Source organism: Electrophorus electricus, chromosome 3, assembly GCF_041902795.1.
Source record: "Electrophorus electricus isolate QZ-2024a chromosome 3, ASM4190279v1, whole genome shotgun sequence".
Lineage (NCBI taxonomy): Eukaryota > Metazoa > Chordata > Actinopteri > Gymnotiformes > Gymnotidae > Electrophorus > Electrophorus electricus.
The window spans coordinates 23,457,579-23,480,149 of NC_137499.1; the positions used below are offsets into that span (position 1 = coordinate 23,457,579).

The 22,571-nt window shown below is 42.7% G+C and overlaps 2 protein-coding genes across 4 annotated transcripts; both read left to right on the top strand.

The window, feature by feature from the left end:
- The first annotated feature begins 16 nt into the window (after window positions 1–16).
- On the top strand, window positions 17–18,321 carry usp40 (ubiquitin specific peptidase 40). 3 transcript variants are annotated; one of them, XM_035532182.2, is made up of 31 exons: window positions 18–731; window positions 812–879; window positions 3,552–3,668; window positions 4,000–4,164; window positions 4,246–4,392; window positions 4,567–4,710; window positions 5,528–5,656; window positions 5,879–5,995; window positions 6,250–6,357; window positions 6,530–6,836; window positions 7,324–7,405; window positions 7,619–7,790; window positions 7,889–7,973; window positions 8,066–8,136; window positions 8,403–8,770; window positions 9,149–9,302; window positions 9,649–9,709; window positions 10,588–10,641; window positions 10,731–10,819; window positions 10,900–10,986; window positions 14,463–14,499; window positions 14,615–14,679; window positions 14,887–14,961; window positions 15,057–15,141; window positions 15,232–15,311; window positions 15,567–15,685; window positions 15,869–15,934; window positions 16,154–16,364; window positions 16,626–16,721; window positions 16,858–16,952; window positions 17,182–18,321. In XM_035532182.2, the coding sequence occupies exons 1-31, from the start codon at window positions 536–538 to the stop codon at window positions 17,297–17,299; spliced, it is 3,768 nt and encodes a 1,255-aa protein (XP_035388075.1). In that variant the 5' UTR covers window positions 18–535; the 3' UTR covers window positions 17,300–18,321. The 3 variants fall into 3 exon arrangements, with proteins under 3 accessions (XP_081566843.1, XP_081566842.1, XP_035388075.1); XM_081710717.1 differs by lacking the exons at window positions 15,567–15,685; window positions 16,626–16,721; window positions 16,858–16,952; window positions 17,182–18,321 and having other exon boundaries at window positions 17–731; window positions 16,154–16,293; XM_081710716.1 differs by lacking the exons at window positions 15,567–15,685; window positions 15,869–15,934; window positions 16,626–16,721; window positions 16,858–16,952; window positions 17,182–18,321 and having other exon boundaries at window positions 17–731; window positions 16,154–16,342.
- Window positions 18,322–20,917: 2,596 nt separating this feature from the next.
- LOC145656962 (uncharacterized) lies at window positions 20,918–21,954 on the top strand. The gene has a single exon (XM_081710718.1). It carries the CDS (start codon window positions 21,063–21,065, stop codon window positions 21,801–21,803), a length of 741 nt encoding a protein of 246 aa, XP_081566844.1. The 5' UTR covers window positions 20,918–21,062; the 3' UTR covers window positions 21,804–21,954.
- The last annotated feature ends 617 nt before the right edge of the window (window positions 21,955–22,571 follow it).

The following is a 22,571-nucleotide window of genomic DNA, read 5'->3' on the forward strand; positions in this document are numbered from 1 at the left end:
TACCAAAATGCATTGCTTCTTTCAGCAGGACAAAAACATGGCTGCGCTCTGAAGCGCAATGATTTCCTACTTAGATTTAGTTTTTTATCATTTATTGACACCGACAGCTGATAATTATGTTTTTGTCGATCGCTGCTGTTAATACGGTGGTGGTGTAGTACACTGACTCCAAAAGAGCTGTTGACAACATTAATATACAGTGCTTTCAAATCAATCGCTTAACATGAAAGCACGGCAAACACTTTTCCGATTTCAGTCTTTCCTTATTGTAAGGACGGTCAGTGATCTGTAGTTTATTCAGTGGTCTGGCATTACATTAACTTGAGCCGAGCAACTTTGTTCAACTAGTTTCCCGCTAACCATGTTTAGCCCAGTAAAATCAGCTTATTTGAGGGTGAGTCCAACTACTGTTAATCGTGAGCTCGGTAAGACCAAGATGAGATAGCAAGAGGCAAACCTTTATCCTGAAAACGAAAGCGATCACCAAAGAACCTGGCTGTACCAAAAAGGCACACTGTTGAGCAGCACCTTCGCCATGTTTGGAGATCTGTTCGAAGAGGACGGAGACAGATTTTCGTCCCACACTATCGGAGGTAACTCTGTTAAAGGTAAAGACACTGAGCCTCCGCCACCAAGAGCAAATGTCAAGCTCAGCGGAATCAAAAACCAAGGCGGCACATGCTACCTCAACTCCTTGCTGCAGACCCTGCTGTTCACGCCAGAGTTCAGAGGTGAAGGTCTCACTAACACCCAGCCTGCTTTCTCACTTCCACTTTATGCTGTTTTAACCAGCACAACTGTCTGTTCACAGAGGAGCTGTTTAACCTGGGACCAGAAGAACTGGGGAATCTGATGGACAAGGACAAGCCAGAGGCTAAGGTGTGTGAGAGGGGGCATTATTTGTCATGGAGGGAGGGCTTGGTGTGTTTGGATAAGTTACTGTGAAGTTTTTTGTTGGGTATGAGTGTAATGACGTGCCCGTTTGGGCTCAGTGGTTATAAAATGTTCACAGTCCCCTCTATGCATTTCCATATCATATTCCATATTTCTGTATTTTGTTGGCATGAAATAATGACAGTCAATTGAGATTTTTGAAACTCAAATGAAGAAAAAAAAATCTAAATCAGTTACAAATAAACAAAAAAAATATTTATTTTAAATAAATATCACTAGTGTGCTTTGACATAATTAACATTGATGTAATCAGGTATTTTCTTTAAAACACAATAACTGGGTTGGCCCACCTGTGTGAGATTGAGGTGATGAATGTTGTTTCAGAGAATGTACATCTGCTCTAGGGGAGAAAAATCCCAGTCAGGCCATGTATATAAAGTTTTGATTATACTTAAAAGTACAATTAGGTCTGTCATTAAAATGTGGATGAAATGGGGCACAACTGCGAATCTTTTCAAACCAGATGGTCCTCCACAACTGCCCATATGAAGAGCAGTAGGGAGAGTCCACCAAGAAGCCCATGACTGCTCGAAAGATCCAACAGTCCTGCATGACACTCATGGAAGAAATTGGGATTGAAACAATGATAGCATGTATGCATCGTAAATTTCGCTTATACAGAACACTTTGTTGAAAAACCTCGCATCAGATTTTTGGGGGGAATTTGCTCAAAGGCTTGCGAGAGAAACATTCTGTGTTCTGATAAATTAGTTTGAGCATAACAACTAAATATTTTTCCTTTAGAATGGCCAGAGTTGAGCATAATGTTAGTCAATGGTTACAATTGCATCGGCAGTAATTCAGTGAAACGCTGGTTTAAAAAGAAAACTTTTGTCTTTGAATTTGTTTGAGTAATGTTTTGCCATACGTAACATCGGGTGGGCTGTTTCTGATATGGCAGCATCAGATCATCTACTGGCAGCATTGGTTCTGCTACTGGCAGAATTGGTTCATGTACAGCCAGGTCTAGTCCAATATGGGCAATGTCCTATGTTGGCATCATCTCTGCAGTAGCATGTAAATAAAACAGAAAGATTGTGGTTAGATCTGTTTAGATGAACACCACATGAACAGTCCGTATGCAGCAGATGTGCCAGTGATTAGCATTTAATTAATGGAGCAGCATAATTAAATCGAGGGCCAGAGGGCGACCAGAGTCCTGAGGGCTCTCTGGGACATTGCATTCCACCCACATCACCGTGGCAAACTTGAATGAACACATGAAGTGGCTGCAAGACAGCATCTACATCTTGGATTACTCCAGGTTCTGCACCTTACAGATGTACATACACAGAAGGCTAACTAAAATGCTTGAGTAAATCAAATGAGCTAACCTAGCTAACAGCTAGGGTTATTTATTCATTCATCTATTTATTTATTTATTTAATTTTATTTTTTTTAACCACAGTTTTGGTTATTACTTAAAAGCCATTAAGATTTAGTAGAATATTACATAAATTGCTTCTTGCAGCTATATATATATAATATAATATAATATAATCCCATGCTTACAAATAATAGTGCCTAACAGCAGCGCATATATATATATATATATATATATATATATATATATATATATATATATATATATATATATATATATATATATATATATATATATATATATATTAGAATAATATGGGACCCAGTACTAACCCTTGTGGGATTACATATTTTAATTTTGACAGGCCAGAGCATTCATTATGTAAAAGGACAAACAGGACAAATTCATGACAATCTGTCATATGAGATTTTTGCTAGGAGAGTGCTTGTCCTCTAATAGCAAAGAGTGTTTCCAGCCTCTCCATTAAAATGTTGTGGTCAGCGGTGTTGAAAAGTAAGCACCAAGATCTAAAACCTATAATTGGAGCTCATAAGGATTAAGACTAGGTTTTTTCTTAATTGGTGCTTTAATGACTAAATTTTAATGATTTGGTCATATAACCCTGGCCCAGAGGAGAGTTAATTCTAGCAAGCATAGGCTCTATAGCAATAGGCAGTAATTCTGTTAGTAACCCAGGTGGAACTGAATCAAGTCTACAAATTGCAAGAATTTTTCAAAGAAATTAGCTTCTCAAGATTAATCAGGAAAATTCTAAATTGCAGATTAACAGGGTCTGAGGAAGCGCATTAGATTTTTTCCTGATATTTCTGCAAATTCACGTGCCGAAATTGCAAGTCTACTAAAATCAGAGCTCTTTGAACAGGTTATTCAGCCGGTGTTTCACTGAGTGGGCGCAAACCTGTTGGACGTACGAACAGCGTGTCAGTGCTGGAACTGGGGGCTCACTATCTATGCCTGCGCCATTCGTGGCTGCTAGACATGCTGTTACACGCTGCTCTCTCTGCCTTTCTAGTGCCCGAATACACTCTTCTCTGTCAAGCTATTGATTAACCTACACATCTCTCTGATGCATTTATCACCAATAGCGTAGGAAGAGTAGCTAAACAAGCAGCGAGCGATTCGGAAGCCATAGTGAGATTAATATACTAGTAGGATACTTAGCTTCAGTTTGTTGCCAGAAGAAATGTATGTGCGTGTCTAAATATTATGGTTTGCATGTGTGTGAATTAGTATGCTATTGTGGGGGCATCAGCAGGTGCGGGTTATTCCATTGGAGCTGCAGAGGCTATTTGCTCGGCTACTGCTTTTGGAGGAACAGACAGCTTCGACCACTGCGCTGACTGACAGCTTTGGCTGGACCAATCATGAGGTACTGTCCTCTTACACGCAAATTGCTGCATGTCACATGCACATACTACATTGGGGATTTATTTTCTGTGGAGAAATTATGCTCCTCTTCTAGAATAAAACACCTTTTTTCTAGAAGCACTATTATCATTTCTTTAATAATTCCTCTAAAACTTCCTTTTGCCTAATGGTAGTGTGTGCATGTACTTCTAAGCTACAAAGCTCAACTTGTCCCCTTCATTCTCGCTCTTCTCCTTTTTTCTCTTTCTCTCTCTACTTTTTTTCCTCTCTTTCCTGTTTCTTCACTTGTTCCCACTCTTTGCCTCTCATTTTGTCTCTCTATCACTCTGTAGGAGATGAGTCAGCAGGATGTGCAGGAGTTGAACAGAATCTTGTTTAGTGCTCTAGAAAGTTCTCTTGAGGGCACATCTGGCAGCAGTCTGATACAACGACTTTACCATGGAACACTTGTCAACCACATCATCTGCAAGGAGTGTAACAATGTCAGCGAGAGGCAGGTGTGTATGGTTTGTGTGTGTTTTTGCCTGAGTGAGTGTGTAAGTCTTGTATATCTGAACCTCTTGTATCTGTTCTATCAGGAGGATTTCTTGGACCTGACTGTGTGTGTGCGTGGAGTCAGCGGCCTAGAAGAGGTTCTGTGGCACATGTTTGTGGAGGAGGAGTTGTTTGAAGGGAATAATCTATACTGGTGCAGCCACTGTGATGGACTAGTTCATGCTGCCAAGGTCAGGCACTGACAGATTACAGCATATGTTACAGCACAATTACTACAGTACTGCCTTATCGTTAGCTATTTATAACAAAATAGGGATTTAATATTGAGATTTGTCCTGTTTGTGCAGAGGTCAACTAATTTAAGTTAAAAGTTTTAATAAACTTATTTGTGTGCATGTGTGCAGTCTACTAAGTTGAGGAAGCTTCCCCCGTTCCTCACTGTGTCTCTGCTGCGGTTCAGTTATGACTTTGGGAAATGTGAGCGTTTCAAAGAAATGAGCAGATACACCTTTCCTCTCACCATCAACCTGCGGCCCTTCTGCGAACAGGTACATCCACCCAGCCATGCCTCCAATCTCTCCACCCACCCAGCCATGCCTCCAATCTCTCCACCCACCCAGCCATGCCTCCAATCTCTCCACCCACCCAGCCATGCCTCCAATCTCTCTACCCACCCAGCCATGCCTCCAATCTCTCCACCCACCCAGCCATGCCTCCAATCTCTCCACCCACCCAGCCATGCCTCCAATCTCTCCACCCACCCAGCCATGCCTCCAATCTCTCCACCCACCCAGCCATGCCTCCAATCTCTCCACCCACCCAGCCATGCCTCCAATCTCTCCACCCACCCAGCCATGCCTCCAATCTCTCCACCCACCCAGCCATGCCTCCAATCTCTCCACCCACCCAGCCATGCCTCCAATCTCTCCACCCACCCAGCCATGCCTCCAATCTCTCCACCCACCCAGCCATGCCTCCAATCTCTCCACCCACCCAGCCATGCCTCCAATCTCTCCACCCACCCAGCCATGCCTCCAATCTCTCCACCCACCCAGCCATGCCTCCAATCTCTCCACCCACCCAGCCATGCCTCCAATCTCTCCACCCACCCAGCCATGCCTCCAATCTCTCCACCCACCCAGCCATGCCTCCACTGTTGTGCTCTTGTAATGAAGATGTATAACAGTGCCTCCCAGTGTATGTCATAAATTCTGGGTTGTGGAGTGTTAAAGGTGTTAGGCGTGTGTGTGCATGTAAAATTTGTCTGTGTGTATGTTTTGTTTTTGTGCAAATGCTGTTGTATTTATGTGTGACTATAACTTCTGTTGATGGAGAGGGGTGTGTGTAAATTTTGTTGTATTGCAGTCAGAACTTCCAGACTCTGAGTTTTCGTACGAGCTTTTCTCTGTCATCATACACAAGGGCAGCTGTTACGGAGGACATTACCACGTCTACATCAAAGACATTGACCAGCTGGGCCACTGGGAGGCACCGGTGAGTGCGTGTTGGTGTATGTGTGTACAAAAACACACAGTGGTTTTTCATTGCTAGAGTTGCAAAATGCATAATTATCCATGATCATTTTCATTTCTTTGTGTGTCTGTGTGTGTGTGTGTGTGTGTGTGTGTGTGTGTGTGTATGCATGTACCTGTGTGTGTGTGTGTGTGTGTGTGTGTGTGGGGGGGGGGGGGTGTGCATGTCCTGTGGGTGTTTTAGGAGGATGACGTTAAGGAGAAGCATAAAGCTCAGAAAAAGCTTCCAAAAGTGCAGGAGTGTGAAGATACTCTGGACTGGGAGGATCCGCTGGCTGTTGTGACCACTGTTTTGGCTCAGGTAGTCCTGTTCATACTCCTGTGTGTTCTCTCTCTCACTCTCTCTCTCACTCACACACACACACACACACACACACACACACACACACACACACACACACACACAAACACAGAGCAATAATTAGTGACTGACATATAAACTTGCTAACCTCATCTACACAGGCACCCAGTTCTCTCTCTATCTCGGCCAGAACTCCATAAAAGCAAATAATAAAGGCTGGTTTCTCTTTCTCTCTCTCTCTCTGTCCTTCTCAGGAAGCTTCTGGAAGTGTGTTAGTGGACCAGCTTGGTCAGAAAATAATGGACAAAATTGGCTCCTCATGGAATAAGAAGTTCAGGAAGCAGTATGGACCAATTAGCAAGGTGGGCCATCCTCTGTAATGTTTTTGGCTCAGCTACAGCAGGGAGTGTTGGCGGATGTAGGGGGTCCCTTGGACGTCTGTAATTCCATGCATGTGGTAGTGTGACGGTGGCTGAGAGATGGTTGTATATTCTTTCCAATCACACCTTTTCCCCTCTTGTCTGGGTGACCCAGTTCCTGCAGAGCCACACTGATGTGTTTATGTTGGTCTCAAATGGATCCTGTGTGGCTCTGAAAGCCACAACCACTTCAGAACCGGTCGCTCCGTCCCTGCACAGTAACAGACTGGAGCACGCTGAAGCAGAACTACAGGGCTCGGCAGAACTGGACGCGGAGCCTGCAAGTGGCAGTTGCTGGTTCGATCTGAATGACTCTGCTGTGACGCCCATCAGAGAGCAAGCCATCAGCAAGCAGTTTGAGGGGCGAGAGAGTGCCTACATGCTGTTCTACAGGAAGAGCACACTGCAGAGACCACCACAGGGTGCGGGTGGGGAGAAATGGGGGTGTGGGAGGAGTACAGGCAGGTGCAGATGGAGATGTGGGTGAAGCAGAATCACAGATCAGACGAGGAGGCACAGAGAGATGTCACTGTAGCAAAGGCAGGGTGTAGGAGGTGAGGAGAGGGATGTGGGTGTAGCAGAGGCAGGGTGTTGGGTGGAGTGGAGATGTGGGTGTAATGGAGACAGGGTGTGTGGGATGGAGTGGGGATGTAGGTGTAACAGACAAGGACCTGCTAGTCTCATTCTTCACCCTTGTGATTACATACCTTTCATATTACTTTCAAAGTAGTTATGGAATAATATTCCTCAAACCCGATGAGGCATCTATTTAAGAGGTTAACTCGGTGAAATAGCAAATTCAGCAATGTTCTCCTTATAATATAACGCTAGTATATTATTTTATTGACAAATGTAATGATGTGTTGTGCTGTGTTTTATAAATGTAATGTTGCATGTTGTGTTGCACAGCAAAAGGAAACCCTGCTTACAAAGTGCCACTTCACCTACTGGAGATGATACAAGAGGAGAATGCTACACTGCAGCAGAGAAGGTGTGCATACATGCACTCAGGGTGCGATGGCTGTGCTGTGTTCTGCCGGGGTGGGTGCGATGGCTGTGCTGTGTTCTGCCGGGGTGGGTGCGATGGCTGTGCTGTGTTCTGCCGGGGTGGGTGCGATGGCTGTGCTGTGTTCTGCCGGGGTGGGTGCGATGGCTGTGCTGTGTTCTGCCGGGGTGGGTGTGATGGCTGTGCTTTGTTCTGCAGGGCTGACTTTGATGCCAGCAGTAACCGTATTGAGGTTCGACTCCATTTGGCTCCTCATTACCATGTGCAGAATGGAGCGCTGCAGCCCAGCAGTACCAACACCCGTGCTGTCGTCAGCATGATGTTTGACCGCAGGAAAACTGTGGGAGACCTGCGACTGGCTGTCTACCAGGTGGCAACACCTGTGTGACATTGTTATTGTAGCTGTATTTATGTTAGCAAGGTTTTAGTCCCATCTGTTATTTATTTTATTGCCTTTTGTGTGTTTAGATGCAGACTACATGGGAGGGTGACATGGCACTGACTTTAGCAAAGAACCTGCCCGCGGGATTACACCTGTATGACACACTTGATGGTAGGACACACACACATGTGTGACAATGGCATTGGAAAACCATTAGAACCCTTTGAAGATAAGGGTGTGTGCATATGTGTGTCTCGTTACAGATGATGAGAAATCTCTGTACAGTGCTGGACTGTGTAATGGCTCAGACCTGTTTGTGTGGAATGGGAAAGAGGTACCAGTCAGTACTGCTGAACACTACACAGCACCCAGCACTAATACTGCCAAACTTACTGACCAGAACACCCCAACATCCAGTATTGCCCAACACCCCATACTAACAATACTAACAGTACCTAGAATTAAATACTGCCCAACACTACGTCACTCCATCACTGCACAACTATTCAACAGCAACACACATCCAGCATCACTTAGCCATGCAATACTACGTGTGTGTGTGTGTGTGTGTGTGTGTGTGTGTGTGTGTGTGTGTGTTAGGTGAATGGGGTGCAGGTGCAGACGGGAGCTGAGTGGGAGCCGGTATTGCTGACCATTCTGCGGCCGGGTGAGGATGAGCTGGATTCTGGCAGTGCGCCTGGAGTTGGGGCTACCCGCACAGACGGATCAGGAATTGTGCGCTTCACACAGGGTTTCGCCAGCGGGATCACTCTGGGAGGGGTTCGGGAGGTACTGGGGCCACAAGAAGCCCTGGTGTGCCAGGAGGCAAAAGGAGCTCAGCCAGGTGGGGGTGGGGCAAGCGGGTGGAGGCTGTGTCCCCCTGAGGCCATGCGGCAGACGCTAAGAGAACTCACACTCCGGGATGGAGACTCGCTGCTACTGCTACCATCCACACAGCTCACCAACAGGTCAGACACAGGGGTCAAACTCAGTGTCAAGGGGAATCTGCATTAGACTGTGGTGAATTTTATAGCAACAGAAAAAAATCACGGCATAGTTCATTGGTAGTTGAGCTAGGCACAAATTAAAAACAAAGATTGAGGAGATTTGCACTGAATCTGTGGCCAACAATGGCTTATGTGCATGGCCAAGTGTTGTAAATTTTTGTAAGTATTATAAGTAGCTATATAACCCAGAGATGGAGGGTGGAGCCAGGCTCTCCTAAAGCTGTGTCTTTGAAGGATGTTAATATAGGCTGTTTGGGGAGTTGCAGCGCAAATTGAGGAGTTAGGGTTTAGGGAGATTGAGAGTTGGGGGTGTTTTAAACCTTTACCATTTCCTCACAGTATGTTCAGTCTGAGTGGGGACATGGTTACCGTGATGACTCCCTTGGACTGTCGCTGGCTTCAAGTGGAGTATTGGTCTCAAACAGCATCGGAAGAAGAGGAGGGTGGGAGGCAAGAATGCAAGAAGAGGAAGATCCCTGCCTCTGGAGACACGGTGAGACAGGCGAACACGTTTGACAAGACATCTTCGAACAGGGCGTAGCCTGTGGTTGCTATGTGTGAGGTGGAGTTGATCCTAAATTGTTCATTCCAAGTCTTATGTCACATAACTTATAGGTGGGTGTGGTAGGTGGATGACTGTAGAGGGTGGTGTACATTTAGGAAACATTTCTAGCGTGAGCTGAACAAAACCCTATTGAGCTACCTTGGTGATTTTGAATGTATCATGACAACTTGTGCTGGTTCTTGTAGCTTCCAAACAATTCTCACACAATTTGGTCTTTTTACAAACACTCCTAGAACGGTGTAGCTAATAAACTGTCAATTTTGTTTGTGTGTAGCGGTTGGGGGAGGTGAAACAGCGAGCACTGGAGGAGCTGCAGTTACAGGAGTGCTTCAGAGGTGAGCCCTAATCTCCTAAACCCCTGTAAACTTGAATCTTTTAACCCCAAATTTGTAATTCCTAACTCCAAAGCCATTATCATAAAGCCATGCCCACTAACCTCTACCTCTTAATGCATCCCATAACCCTACCCACCTCTACTCCATCATCCATATTTAACTCCCTGATGACATCATTCTCAATTCTTACAAGTCTTAATTCTATACGAACCCTGTACCATTTAGCCTCATGCCTACATCTGTTTAATCCTTAACCCTTAAAATCTGTAATCCAGATCCCTAAAAGTTGAACCTGGTAGTCTTCAGTTCCTGATATCGAATCCACAATATTTTCCTAGATTTTTTAAAATCACTGATAAGTAATTTATATTGTAGGAGATCAATATTGAAATCACCGTCAGAACTGGGTTCTACAAATCTACCTGGGAGGCAAGGGTGACGACACAATAGCCAATCAGTTACGTTAACCATGCAGTTAACTACCAATAATGATCAAATCTTAGACAAGAAAATGATTTTGAGGTCTAGATATGATGATTTCTGTTCTAACTGAAAATTCTGACCTGGAATTTCTAAACATGAATCCCTACTCCTTGAATTTTGAATCAACACATCATCTTTTCTGCCTTTATTCTGCCTAGGAGGTTTCTCCTTGCCACTATCATCTCTGGCTTGCTTTATTATGGACTTGGACCCATACTTTTATAAAGCTGCTTTGTAACAACTTGTGCTGTAAAAAGCTCTATATAAATAAACAATTTGACAATACCATGCTATAGATTCAGTTCTCTCTCTCTCTCTCTCTCTCTCTCTCTCTCTCTCTCTCTCTCTCTCTCTCTCTCCTACCACCCCCCCACCCCCACCCAACACACACTCAGATGAGCCATGCTGTCTAAGGCAGATGGATCGAACAGGAAAACTTTTACCTCCAGGTACTGACATAATGCCTGTAATTACTCTTATGCCACTAACTGCTAATTAAATTGGTCTAAGTTTGTGTGTTTTTGTGCACATTCTGCAGTCTGTGATCACCTAAGTGTGCGTGATGCAGGCATTCGGTTGATGACATCATTGTGTCTGTGTCATGGGTGTGCTCCAAAAGCATCCCAGGTAAAAGTGGATTGTATGGTTATTTTTGTTTCATTTCTGTGACTCTTGAACCACTGTGCCACTGATGTTCTTTCCTGCAGCTTTTCCTGTACTTTAGAGTGGGTGTCGTGCCCTCTGCTGGTCAGGATCGAGAGATCATTGTGGAGGAGAGACTCTCAGTGAAAGAAGTAAGTGCACTGAAAAGTTGCCTGGGCAGTAGGCTGGGTGATGAGAGAATTCATATCACGGTATATTCGAGATGATGCAGGTATGACACAATATACCTAAATATACCTAATATACCTAAAAGGAATTATTATTATTATTATTATTGATATTGCTGTTATTGATATTACTGTTTTATATACCCTTCAAATGTAATAAATCATAATATATCTTAACTTATAAAGACAACACACGAGAGTGAGTAGATTGCAGTAGAAAACCTTTTTTGTTTTTTTTATTGTGCAAATGTATGCTTACAAATGAGTTAGTTAGGGTTTAGTGCCGGCATGAAACATAATGAAATTTGAATTCATCAAATGTTTTACAGAAGTTCAAATACTTGGGAAAATTTAAAATAATTGAATACAAAAAAGTGTTTTTCCCTCAGAATAAATTATTATTCTCATGGGATTAGTTTTTCAGACATATGTCCTTAAAGTAATTTTATAAGACCTCTGTAATGTTTATGACTGATTCACCGTTGGAATAACACAGATGGGGTGGATACTTAATTTACATATTGCCATCCATTGCCATCCAGTATTATGCAGTCCATGCATAATACTACAAAACATTAATTAAACATGATCTATCTAGGGCTCTTCTGAACCAGGAGATATAAATTCCTCACTCACTTGTCTGTAATCCTACACGTCTTCAGTGCAAAATGTTGATATTTAATAAAACTTCTTGTAGTAACAATAACTTGGGCTTGAACATTAGCAGACTACATACATGTACTAGAATTGACCTAAAGCTAGCAAAAATCGGCCATCTGAGAAGGCCTTGGGCAAGTAAATGATAAAGAATATAATATAAGTAATGTGTGCTCCAGCACTTCCAAGCATGATAAAAAGCACAAAAAGGATATGATGGAATGTTTGCTGACATGGCAGTTCACACAGGATTAAAATAACCCAGGGTTATTTCTAGCTGTTTTTTTAGAAGGTAAAAAAAAACCGCACAGGAATATTTAAGTTCGTAGGAATGTGCCATCCGTAGTAATGAGACGTGGCGTATTTGCACGGTACTAAACTTACTGAGGTACGCGGGTAATAAATACATTACCCCACCTCCCCATGTTAAATTAATCCCATCTGAACAGGGCTGGAAACTGTAATTATTTTAGCACTGTGCCAAACATTTTAGGATGAGCACAGATGCTTCCTCATACTCACATATACGCGTGCTACGGACTACTAGTGTCTTTAGTTAACAGTGGGTCGGAAACCAAACATTCCATATGACCAAGGACCGTCCCATTTTGAAACCAGTTCTTTGTTGAGGTCAGCCTCATCATGTCTACCTTTCCCTCCTATTTTTGTGTGTTTTCAAAAATGTTTTGCAATTGACTTAGCAATGGTGGCCAAGTTTCTAGTGTGCTAATACTTGGGTGTGTTTTGTCCAGCGGGGGGTTTAAACAGAAGCAGAGTAACACTGCCTGCACCATCACATTTCACCATAGACTTTAAACATCGTCACGCCGAATATATTGTAACACAAATAAGACAACATCTGGGGAGGTCAGATGACAGCCAGGTGTTTTTCAGTTCAAAACCCAAGTTAACTGTGTTGAATAGAGTTTCTAAAGATTTGCAAAATTTGCTGTAGTTACACAGACTTTTGAAGCTGCTGAACACTGACTCAGAGGGATTCATGAATTGTGGAAGTGGTCTTTTTTGTATCAAAGCAATACAAAAGTATAGACAGTTTAGTTCAGTCTACTGGTAAAGTGAATGTGTTAAATATTTTGAAAATGTGACATGGTATTGAAACAAGTGTGAAGACGACTAAAAAAACTAAAATAAGTATAGCGTGTGTGCATGTGTGTGAAACCGTACCTCCCCTACACTCGTCTGCGCCCAGCTAGCACACTTGTCTCAGTCGTCTGCTTTATCACATCGAGCTCAGTCAGTGGAGGTGAACAAATGGAGGAAGTAATGGCTAAAAAGGAGACGAAAGCAGTACATGCTTTGGTCCAGCGGTCAGAGCACACGCGGCTCACCTCCGAGGCCTGGCTTCCAGACTAGGTGTGCATGCTGATCTTCACTACAAATGCTGTCAGAAGTATCTCATGAAGCTGAAGGTGTGATGGAAACCCTCAGTTCACTGAAGGAGAGGGTGGTGCAGCATCACGCAAATAAAATGAGTGCTCTGGCCGGAGAGCGCGCTCTTTTTTCTGATGCCCATAGCGCGCGTTTATCGTCTGCAAGACCTGGGTGTGACACAGCCTTTAGCCTTAACTACAGATACCTAGTTAGCCAGCTTATCGGGTAACATTAGCCTAATATATAAGGCAGCTGCTAACATTTTAGATAATGGTTACTACTACTGCTACATTGTACACTGTTCTTTATGCACCCCTCTATCAAAATAGCATGATGTTATTAATGTAAATAAAACTAGCTAATAGTACAAAAGAAATTGGATGCATTGAACAGGAAATATGGCAGAGCCTAGTTGAACTAAATGATAAACGAGGGGTTGTTTATTTACATAAGCGGTCGTCAACCTTCCGTGTCTCCCATGCTGATCGTTTTGGCCATGATGACTGCTGCAGCCATTGTATTTCAGATAGCACAGCTGTGTCCGTCTGTATCAGTGCTTATCAGCTAGCTAGGTAAGTAGCATCGGCTCCTATAGCTAACACTATCCTAATTGATGACTTGGACGCTAACCTATTGTACTGGCCAGGATGCATTCTATGAGTAGGTGATAAAGCACTTTTGTATGTCGCTCTGGATTTGAAGTAAAAAATGTAAAAAGTTGTAAATATATAAATGTAAGACTTGCGCGTCTTGGAGTGTGTTTCGAAAACAAGAACTGAGGAGGGGGCGTTGAAAAATTCAAACGTGTGATGTCCTACATCGACAGATTGTAGATTTGAGATGAAAGCTTCGTCGGAAGAAAAATAGCAGATTGCTAGAAAAAGGAGGAAAATGTACTTGAGCTTCTTTTTGTGGTAGACCCCTTATTTCGAGACTTTACAAACAGGAGATCTGTCTCATTTCCTATTTTGTACTTTATTTCTATTTAATAAGGAAAAACGCAAGTGTGTATGACCAGCCCGTCCCTTGAAAACACCCCCCAAGTACATTTTCAGTTGGAGTTTCTATTTTATAAGGAATTCAAGGCTGCAAGGACATGAGCAGGTTTTTTTTAATGTAGTCCAAGTCTAACATTTATGCGGGTAGATCTTTAAATTGTTCAGATTTAAAAACGTGAAATTATTATTCTTATTCTAAGAAAGTTTGGGGTCCACTGAATTAGATGATACCTTGCCATTTCTGTCCCTTAATGGCATACACATACGCATACCTTATAAAAGAGTTAAGTGTGTGTGTGTGTGTGTGTGTGTGTGTGTGTGTGTGTGTGTGTGTGTTGTTCCCCCTGGTCTACAACATGGTTACAGCCTTGGTTCGGTTTCTTTGTGTTTCAGTGTCTCACAAAGATGCTGCAATTGGCTGACCTGGATGGTAATGTCTGAAGCTTATTTAATTATATTATAGCTCCAACATTCAGCTGACTAGGACTTACACACACGCATATGAGTGTTTTGTTTTTTTTGTGTGTGTGCGCGCGTGCATGCAGGAATGTGCTGGCACTTGCGGAGGATGGACTGGTGTGAGGAGGTTGGGGAGCCCCTGATGGATGAGGTACAGTAAGAGCTGGTCATCATGTGGTCAACATTTTAACACAATCATCCTCTAGAGCACTGCTGTGGTTAATGTGCCTTTACCATTAGCATTTGTGTTCTACCGCTGGTTTGCCATTGGATGTGTATGTGTGCACGTGTGTGTATGTGTTAGTGGGTGGCGGGGGGGGTACTGAGACTGTGAGTTTGAGAAACTGTTTTCTACTAGAATGCGTCTTTGCTGGATGTGAAGCTCTGCTCTGGGGACACTTTGGTCATTGCTGAGGGACAGCTCCCCCCAAAGGTAATAACTTCCTCACAGTTTCGTTGCGTGACTAAAAAGTTAGTGTTTTTGAAAATGTTCTGTTGAACTTCACTTTAATTTGACCTCCCCTTCAGGGCTTTCTGAAGCTGTCTGTGAGGTGGTTGGTGGATCGGAGTAGTGACTGTGTGTCCAGTTTTCCAGATCTTAGTCACAAAATAGGTCAGAAACACTGAGCACTGAAGGCGGAGAGGTCATGAGTACTGGTGTTACACTACGTTTATAACATTTTGTGTGTGTCTTTATGTTCAGAGTGGGCAGAAATGGAGATGACATCTGTTGGCTATGTGGAAATCTCGCAAGAGGCATCACTGCATGACCTCAGGTGTCAGGTACCTTTCTCACGACCTGCCACTGTGTATGCTACACACCATTATGCAAAACACTGTATTCTGAACTACACAAGATGTAATGTTTCACACATTGCACATGACACCTAAGGTTGGTCTATTGCACTATATACTATACATGTATAAAGCCTTACGGAGGTTTAAGTCACCCACGACACACAGTGTAGACTAAGCCAAACAGTGCATTATGGGAGAACCCGGAGTGTATTATGAATGTGCTTGGGTGTGGGTGGTTAGGTGCTGACACTGCCTGCGCTGGTGGGTCTGTGTATGCCCACTCCTGAGTTCCTGCGTTTGTGGGTAATGGAAGGGCAAACACCCAGCAGAATCCTCAGAGGAAACCAGCAGACACTCAGGTAGAGAGATCACGTGCGTGCGTGCGTGCGTGCGCGCACACACACACACACACACACACACACACACACAGACATACTTAACTAGAGAGATCATCTCGCATGCTCACACATTTGGGTAGAGAGATCAACCACATACACTTGGGTAGAGTGGTCTCATATGCCCATTCTACATCTTTTTCTCAGGAAGCTAAAGTTGGGGATGGGGTCTGAGGTGTGTGTGCAGAAGCTGCTCTGTGAGGAGGATCTTGGGTGAGTCAGTGTACATCTCAAATCAGTGCAGGGCAGGGGATTCACTATGGTGTGGAACCAGGGTGGTACGGCAGTCCTGCTCCTGAACATAGAAGCTTCTTGATAGTCTGTAACCTGGCTGAAAATGGTCCAACTGCCTGTCAGCTGGAAATATATTCTTCCTGTTTAACTTTTTCTAGCAATGCTATATCTGTTTGCTTTTGTCTGTACTCTCCTCAGACTGAAGGAGGTGTTACTAAGATTGAAAATGGGTGTGCCAGGTGAGAGGGCGTATTACTCTGCCCAGGAGTTTGTGTGGGATGCAGGACGAGATCCATCCCCTAAGGGGTTGTACAACAGCCTGGCCTCCCTCTACAGCACCTCACCTGACAATCTTCTGCTTGCCAAACACCTGCCTGACAAACACACCTGGATGGCCATTCACAATTGGGTGAGGCGAGTGCAAGAAAAGAGTTTGTACGCGTTTTTTTTTTGTTTGTTTTGTTTAGCGGCTCTCTTGAAGGCAAATTGGAATCTTCTAAAATTTGGTGGTGCTCATAAACTAAAAGTCTGGTCACTAATTGGAGTCCAGCTTGATATTGGGTTGTCCCCTGCAGTCAGAAATACTGTAGGGCTGAGTGAACTTTTGTTTTATGGTTAGATCAGCTCTAGATTGAAAGTCCCTGCTTTGCTGGTCTTCTCGCTCCACCAGACTCAGCATGTCTCTAAAAAGAAGAAAAAGAAGAAAGTGGAGAGTCTTCAGGGAACTCCGTACTGTCTCAGAGATGGAGATATTATCGGAGTAAAGGTGAATTGATTTGCTTCAGTTTTATTTCTTTTCATCTGTTAAGGAATGAACCGTTGTAGTGTGGTGGTAGCCTTCTCCAGCACACCTGTCGTGTGTGTGTTTGTGTGGGTGTGTGTGCACGCGTGTGCGCATGTAGAATCTGCTGGTTGACAGTAATCGAGAGTTCAGTACACTGAAGGATGAGCAGGAGCAGCAGAGACTCAGGGAGCAAACAGACATCCACAAGAAAGGGTGAGACCACCTTTTTCTCTACTCACTCCACACACCCATATACACAAACATATTTACTCCTCCCACATCACACTCTCAATGCAGACCATCAATGATGCCTCAAATGTCTGACCATGCTGATCTTCTCTGCCAGACACATACTGTACAAATCAATTCAAATACAGTAGCTCTGAAAGGCAGTACCGAAAACAAAGTGGTAAATTATGTATTTATTTGTGTTGACCACTAGAGGGCAGACTGCCAGTGGAGAGATCACACAGGAGGCGAGGCCTGAGGGAAAAGCCAGAGCAAATAAAAACAGGAAGCCAGAAGTGGCCTTGTCAATCAATGTGGCTGTGTTCAGATAACCCTGACTCATAAAGAAAAGCCACACCCCCTAAGCACCTCACAGCCAACCAGTGCTCAAATACTGAAGTCTGTGCAAATCCATGTCTCACATACCTGTCCTGCCAGTAAAGCAAGAGTTTCAAGGGTTTGCTGCCTCACTATGGAACACTCAAGCAACACAGGCTCATGGGAAATACTGTGGGTATACTGAACAAGTAATGCTTTTATGTTGGAATTAGGACCTTTCAGGAAATGAGAATTTCCCAAGATTCTCTGCTGCGGTTTATGGGGGAAAAAACCTTTTCCTACTAGGAACAGGAATCAGTTTATTCTGCCATCCTTTTGTTGTTGTTGTCCTTTCTGAGTTAGCAGTTTTTGTTAGCACTGTATTTTCTAACACTAACTGCAAGTGTTTGGTTTCCTTTTCAACATCTCATCTTTTCTCACACCTGTTCCTGGCTCAGATTAAGTTCTTTGAATGGCCATGTGTAGTTTAATGCCTTAACACCGGAACCCTCGTCACCCAGACCCCCTCATCCTAGTCCACCAGAGTAGATGAGTATTTATAAGTGAGTGTTTCCCTATAATCCTTCAAGAGAGAAGTTTCCCTGTAAACCGAGGGATTGTTCATTTATAATGTTATTGAGTCTAAAATCATGAGATTTGTATTTGTTTTCGTAGATAAGATTATATGTTTGAGGAACAAGCGTTTGTGTTGATTTTTAATAGAATTTGGATTAATCTCACTCTAATTTGTTTGAGCTCCCAGGGAAGTAGTAATATTGCAGTTATAGAGTAAATACGTGTGTGTGTGTGTGTGTGTGTGTGTGTGTGTGTGTGTGTATATACACATAATTATGTATAATTACATAATTATTTAACTTTTTATTTTTTTTGCCCTTCTGTGTTTTTAAAGCAGCAGAGTAAAAGAGTGAAACTGATCTGTTTCGATAAAACACGAGTTTAGTTTTGTTTTAAACATCCTCCGTTAAGTTTTTTGGGGGGCTGTTAAAGTTTAAATTAAAATGTATAATAAAATTTACTGAATCAGACTGTCTGAGCTATTTTCAAAATGTCATTATTTGTTCAAAATCCAAGGACACATTTACTAAGTCCACGGTCCTGCAGGGGAATTGTGATGTCTGAGTGACAACTGGGTATTCTGAGGGCCTATGAACCACTGCAGAAATAGTCTGGTAATCCAAACAAAAAGGAGTTCTGGCAAAACAAGACTATTCCATTTCTCCCCAAAAAGGGAAGTAGTAAATTATTTTTGTTGAGAGCTAGGGGGCATCATTTTGGGGGTGTGGCTTTCCCGTCATTACATCATTTAGGTGGTGTAACTTGCAGCTTGCTGCAGAGACTGGAGCAGCTAAAACTTCATCTTTTTTGGAATGATTACATTCTATGTGGAAATAGAATTATTCTTTCCACTTGCTTGCACTATGACCAGATGTTTATTCCACAACTCTGTTATTGTTAATGTTTTTTGTAACCAACAATGTTGTGCAATAACTGAAAAAGGATCTGAATGCTTTGGTCATGCTGTACAATTGTGGCCAAAAGTTTTGAGACTAACACACATTTTGGTTTTCACAAAGTTTCCTTCAGTTTTTATGGTGGCAATTTGCATTAACTCTAGATTGTGAAGTCATTCCTTGCCATGAAAATGAAGGTAATCACAAAAATTACTGCATTTCAGCCCTGCCACAAAATAGCCTGCTGAGATCATTTGAGTGATGATCTTGTTAGCTCAGGAGAAAGTGTTAATGAGGACTAGGCAGCTGATTTAATTCAAGCATTTATCGAATCATCAAAAACCTCAAGGAGAGAGGTTCAGTTGCAGTGAAGAAGGCTTCAGGGCGCCCAAGAAAATCAAGTAAGCGCCAGGACCATCTCCTAAAGAGGATGCAGCTATAGGATCGGCTCACCACCAGTGCAGAGCTTGCTCAGGAATGGCAGAAGGCAGCTGTGAGTGCATCTTCACGCACAGTGAGACGAAGGAGGATCACTTGGTGTCAAGACGGGCAGCAAAGAACCAAGGTGAGCACTACCATGAGTCCTGTGTCATGCCAACCTGAGACCATTCGTGTGTGGGGTTGCTTCTCATTCAAGGCAGTGAGTTTGCTCAAAATTTTGTCCAAGAATACTTCCATGAATAAGGAATGGCATCAAAACAACCAAGTGGCTTGGGGAACAAAACATTTAAATTTTGGGTCCATGGCTTCTTAGAAACTCCTTAGATCTCAATCCCATTGAGAACCTGTGGTCAATCTTCAAAAGGAGGGCAGACAAACAAAAACACAGGCACTGATTAGGCAAGAATGGGTTGACATTAGCCAAGATTTTGCCCTTAATCTGATATTCAGCATGCCAAGGTGGATTGCAGGAGATTTAAAAAAGATGGTTCACTGTAAATATTAAATCTTTGCTTAAACTGGATGTATTTGTCAATAAAAATTTCACTATAGTTCACTATACCATATAAACATCTGACAAAATGATCTTTAAAAAAAACCTGAGGCAGTAAACTTTGTGAAAACCAAGATTTGTCAGTCTCAACTTTTGGCCATGATGGTACACACCTGCGTTTGTAATGAAATTAATGTTTTCCAAGAGGAGTTTGTAGAAACAGAACTTTGCTGTCCCTTGCAGTTTAGAATAGCAAAGCAAACGTGTATTAGCTTTAACACTGGAAATGGCTGTGTCTGTCTAGTTGATACTAGAATGGGGTGTGGTCATTGTAAAGCTGGTGAAGTTTGATGAAGGGTGATGCGCAGAAGGCATTTATTTGGGTAGGGTGACGAATTAATTTTCTTCACTACAGCTATATAAAATTATTTCAAAATCATTCTCATACTGAAAACTTAATCAAAAAATGGTTCGATCTTATTTTCTCTTACTAATATTTCATCACTGAAGCCATAACAGGGCGAAAGACCAGGTCCTAATGATCCCCACTCTGACACATTTGCTTTTCCCCTCTCTGTGAGTGAGAGTGAGAGAGAAATAGCAGTTCATCCTTTCCGTCCTGTTCTTAGTTCAGCTTTATTGCAGCAATTTAATAGTCAGAGCTACTTGACTGAATTTCCTCTGTTATTCTTTGAGATTGAAACAATTTTAATACAAATAACGTACTAAACACTGCTTAAAACTGACTGTTTAGTGTCGTTGTGTGAATGTTATTTGCTATTTATGATTCAAAACAGTAGCTGGATTCTGAGTGTTCCAGTCTGAAAGTAGACTATAGACGTAACGCCTCTCATCACTCACCCTGTTCCTTAATATGGGATGTTTATAGGAAAAGGCCCAAACAGCGTAAAGCCATTTCCAGGCGTTTGTGTAGAAGGAACGCGATGGTATAATAAGACTGTTAGAATTGCTAAAATCCAACGTACATATTTGTGAAAAGGAACAACTAGAACTTAAGGCTCTTTTTTCGGATTTGTAAAAATGAGAAATAAATAGATCCTTGGATCCTTTATATAGATTTTAAAATGAATAAATTGTTTATATAAAATATAGTTAAAAAAAAAATCCTACAAGACATACTGGCTTTGATGCAGAAATCTGGTCAAAGAACTAAATATTGCTACCCTGTATAGAGCACCGGCGGTAGATTTTTTGCAACTGCAAAAAAGAGTAGACGGCTTGTGAAAGTGAAAGCGCAGATCAGTTCTTTTTGCGCCTGTGGGTGTAATCGAAGCAACTGTGTTACGTTTTCAGTGCGTGTGAGGATTTTTGTTATTCACAGCTTGTGACAGTGACCCGAACATCGCCGACATGAACAGAGACGTTCTTCTAGAAGCTCTCTCCGCTCTCACGGGCGCTACTGTGAAGCCTCACACCGGATCTGAAGGAATCGACATCGCTGAGCTTACGGTGTACAACTTCGTGTCGTGCGCTCTAGTTCCTCTGATATTATGCAAAGATGAGCCGACCAGCGACGAGACGAATTCAGATACACCGAAGGAGCTACTCGTGAATATGGAGAATTTTGTTGACCCAAGGTACGATTATGATTTCAGGAGCTTATCCGACGAGTCTCCGTGTATGCGCGGTGATGAGCCGTACACACGGCCTTGCGGTTGGTACCGCTTTGCTCTGAAAGTCCTGAATAAATATCCAGATGGCAACGCTTGGCTCGGGCCTCTCGGATGGAGGAATCACTCTGCTGCTGGCGAGTGGCCGGTATCCTACCACGGGACCGGCAGGGCAGGGATCAGCAAGTCAGACCCCCGCCAAGCTCAGGAATTTGGACTCTATTCCACTCCAGACATAAAAACGGCAGAGAACGACGGCGAGATCTACAAGGAGTTCACATCAAAGAACGGAAAGACCTACAGAGTCATAATGCAGAACAGAATCAACCCAGACGAGAGAATTAAGAAAACTGACCAGATTTGGCTCATCAAAGTCCCTCTTGACGTGTACGTCTTAGACGAAGAGACAAGGATAAAAGAGACGCGAAAAATCGTGGATCGCTCAATCCGTCCTTATGGAATTCTCCTTAAAGAAATGTAGAAAGTATTTATTCTTAAAGAAATGTATTTTTCTGAACTGGGGATAGTCGTATGAAGCATACAACCATGTCATATAACGTTTCCTGGATTTGGTCTCTACAAAGTGGTGTACCATTGAACGTAGTTATAGCGAAATAAACTATAAATCATCAGGAGTGGACATCATATTTTAAAAGTAATATGTCAATAAAGGAACGTACGCATTGAGTGTCGTAAACAAACAGAAAAATGATTCCTTCTTGGATGCAGAACTGAAAGCCAAAGTTCCTTTCACATCGATTAGAGTATGGACTCGGACAGTTATTGCTTATTATATGTTAATTAATATTTTACATAGCTATGAATAGAGGAGTCACTCCAAGGCTGGCCACTGCCCTGTTGTGGAGGGGCAGAGGAAGTGATCAAAGAAGCACAGTTACCGCTAGCCACATACGGTAGAGGGTACATGATAAAATTCGTTGTTTTGATCTGATTTTGAAAATATTTAGTTGTCTGTGATTCAGTGGAATTAAAAATGGGAATGTAAGTAAGTTAAAATGTTGAATATAAACCTAAAATAACCTCAGTCTATTTTACATCACTTATCATATTAGAAAAACATTGTATCATTTAAAGGTAAGAGCATTTGGCTTGGCAGGTGTAGCCTATACAAAAACAAACACTATATATTTTTCTGGTGTTCAGACTCAGTAGACATGAAAGGGATGAACAGGGAAGTTAGAGACCCTCTCTGCTTTCACAGGGGCCACTGTGATTCGTCACTCCACGT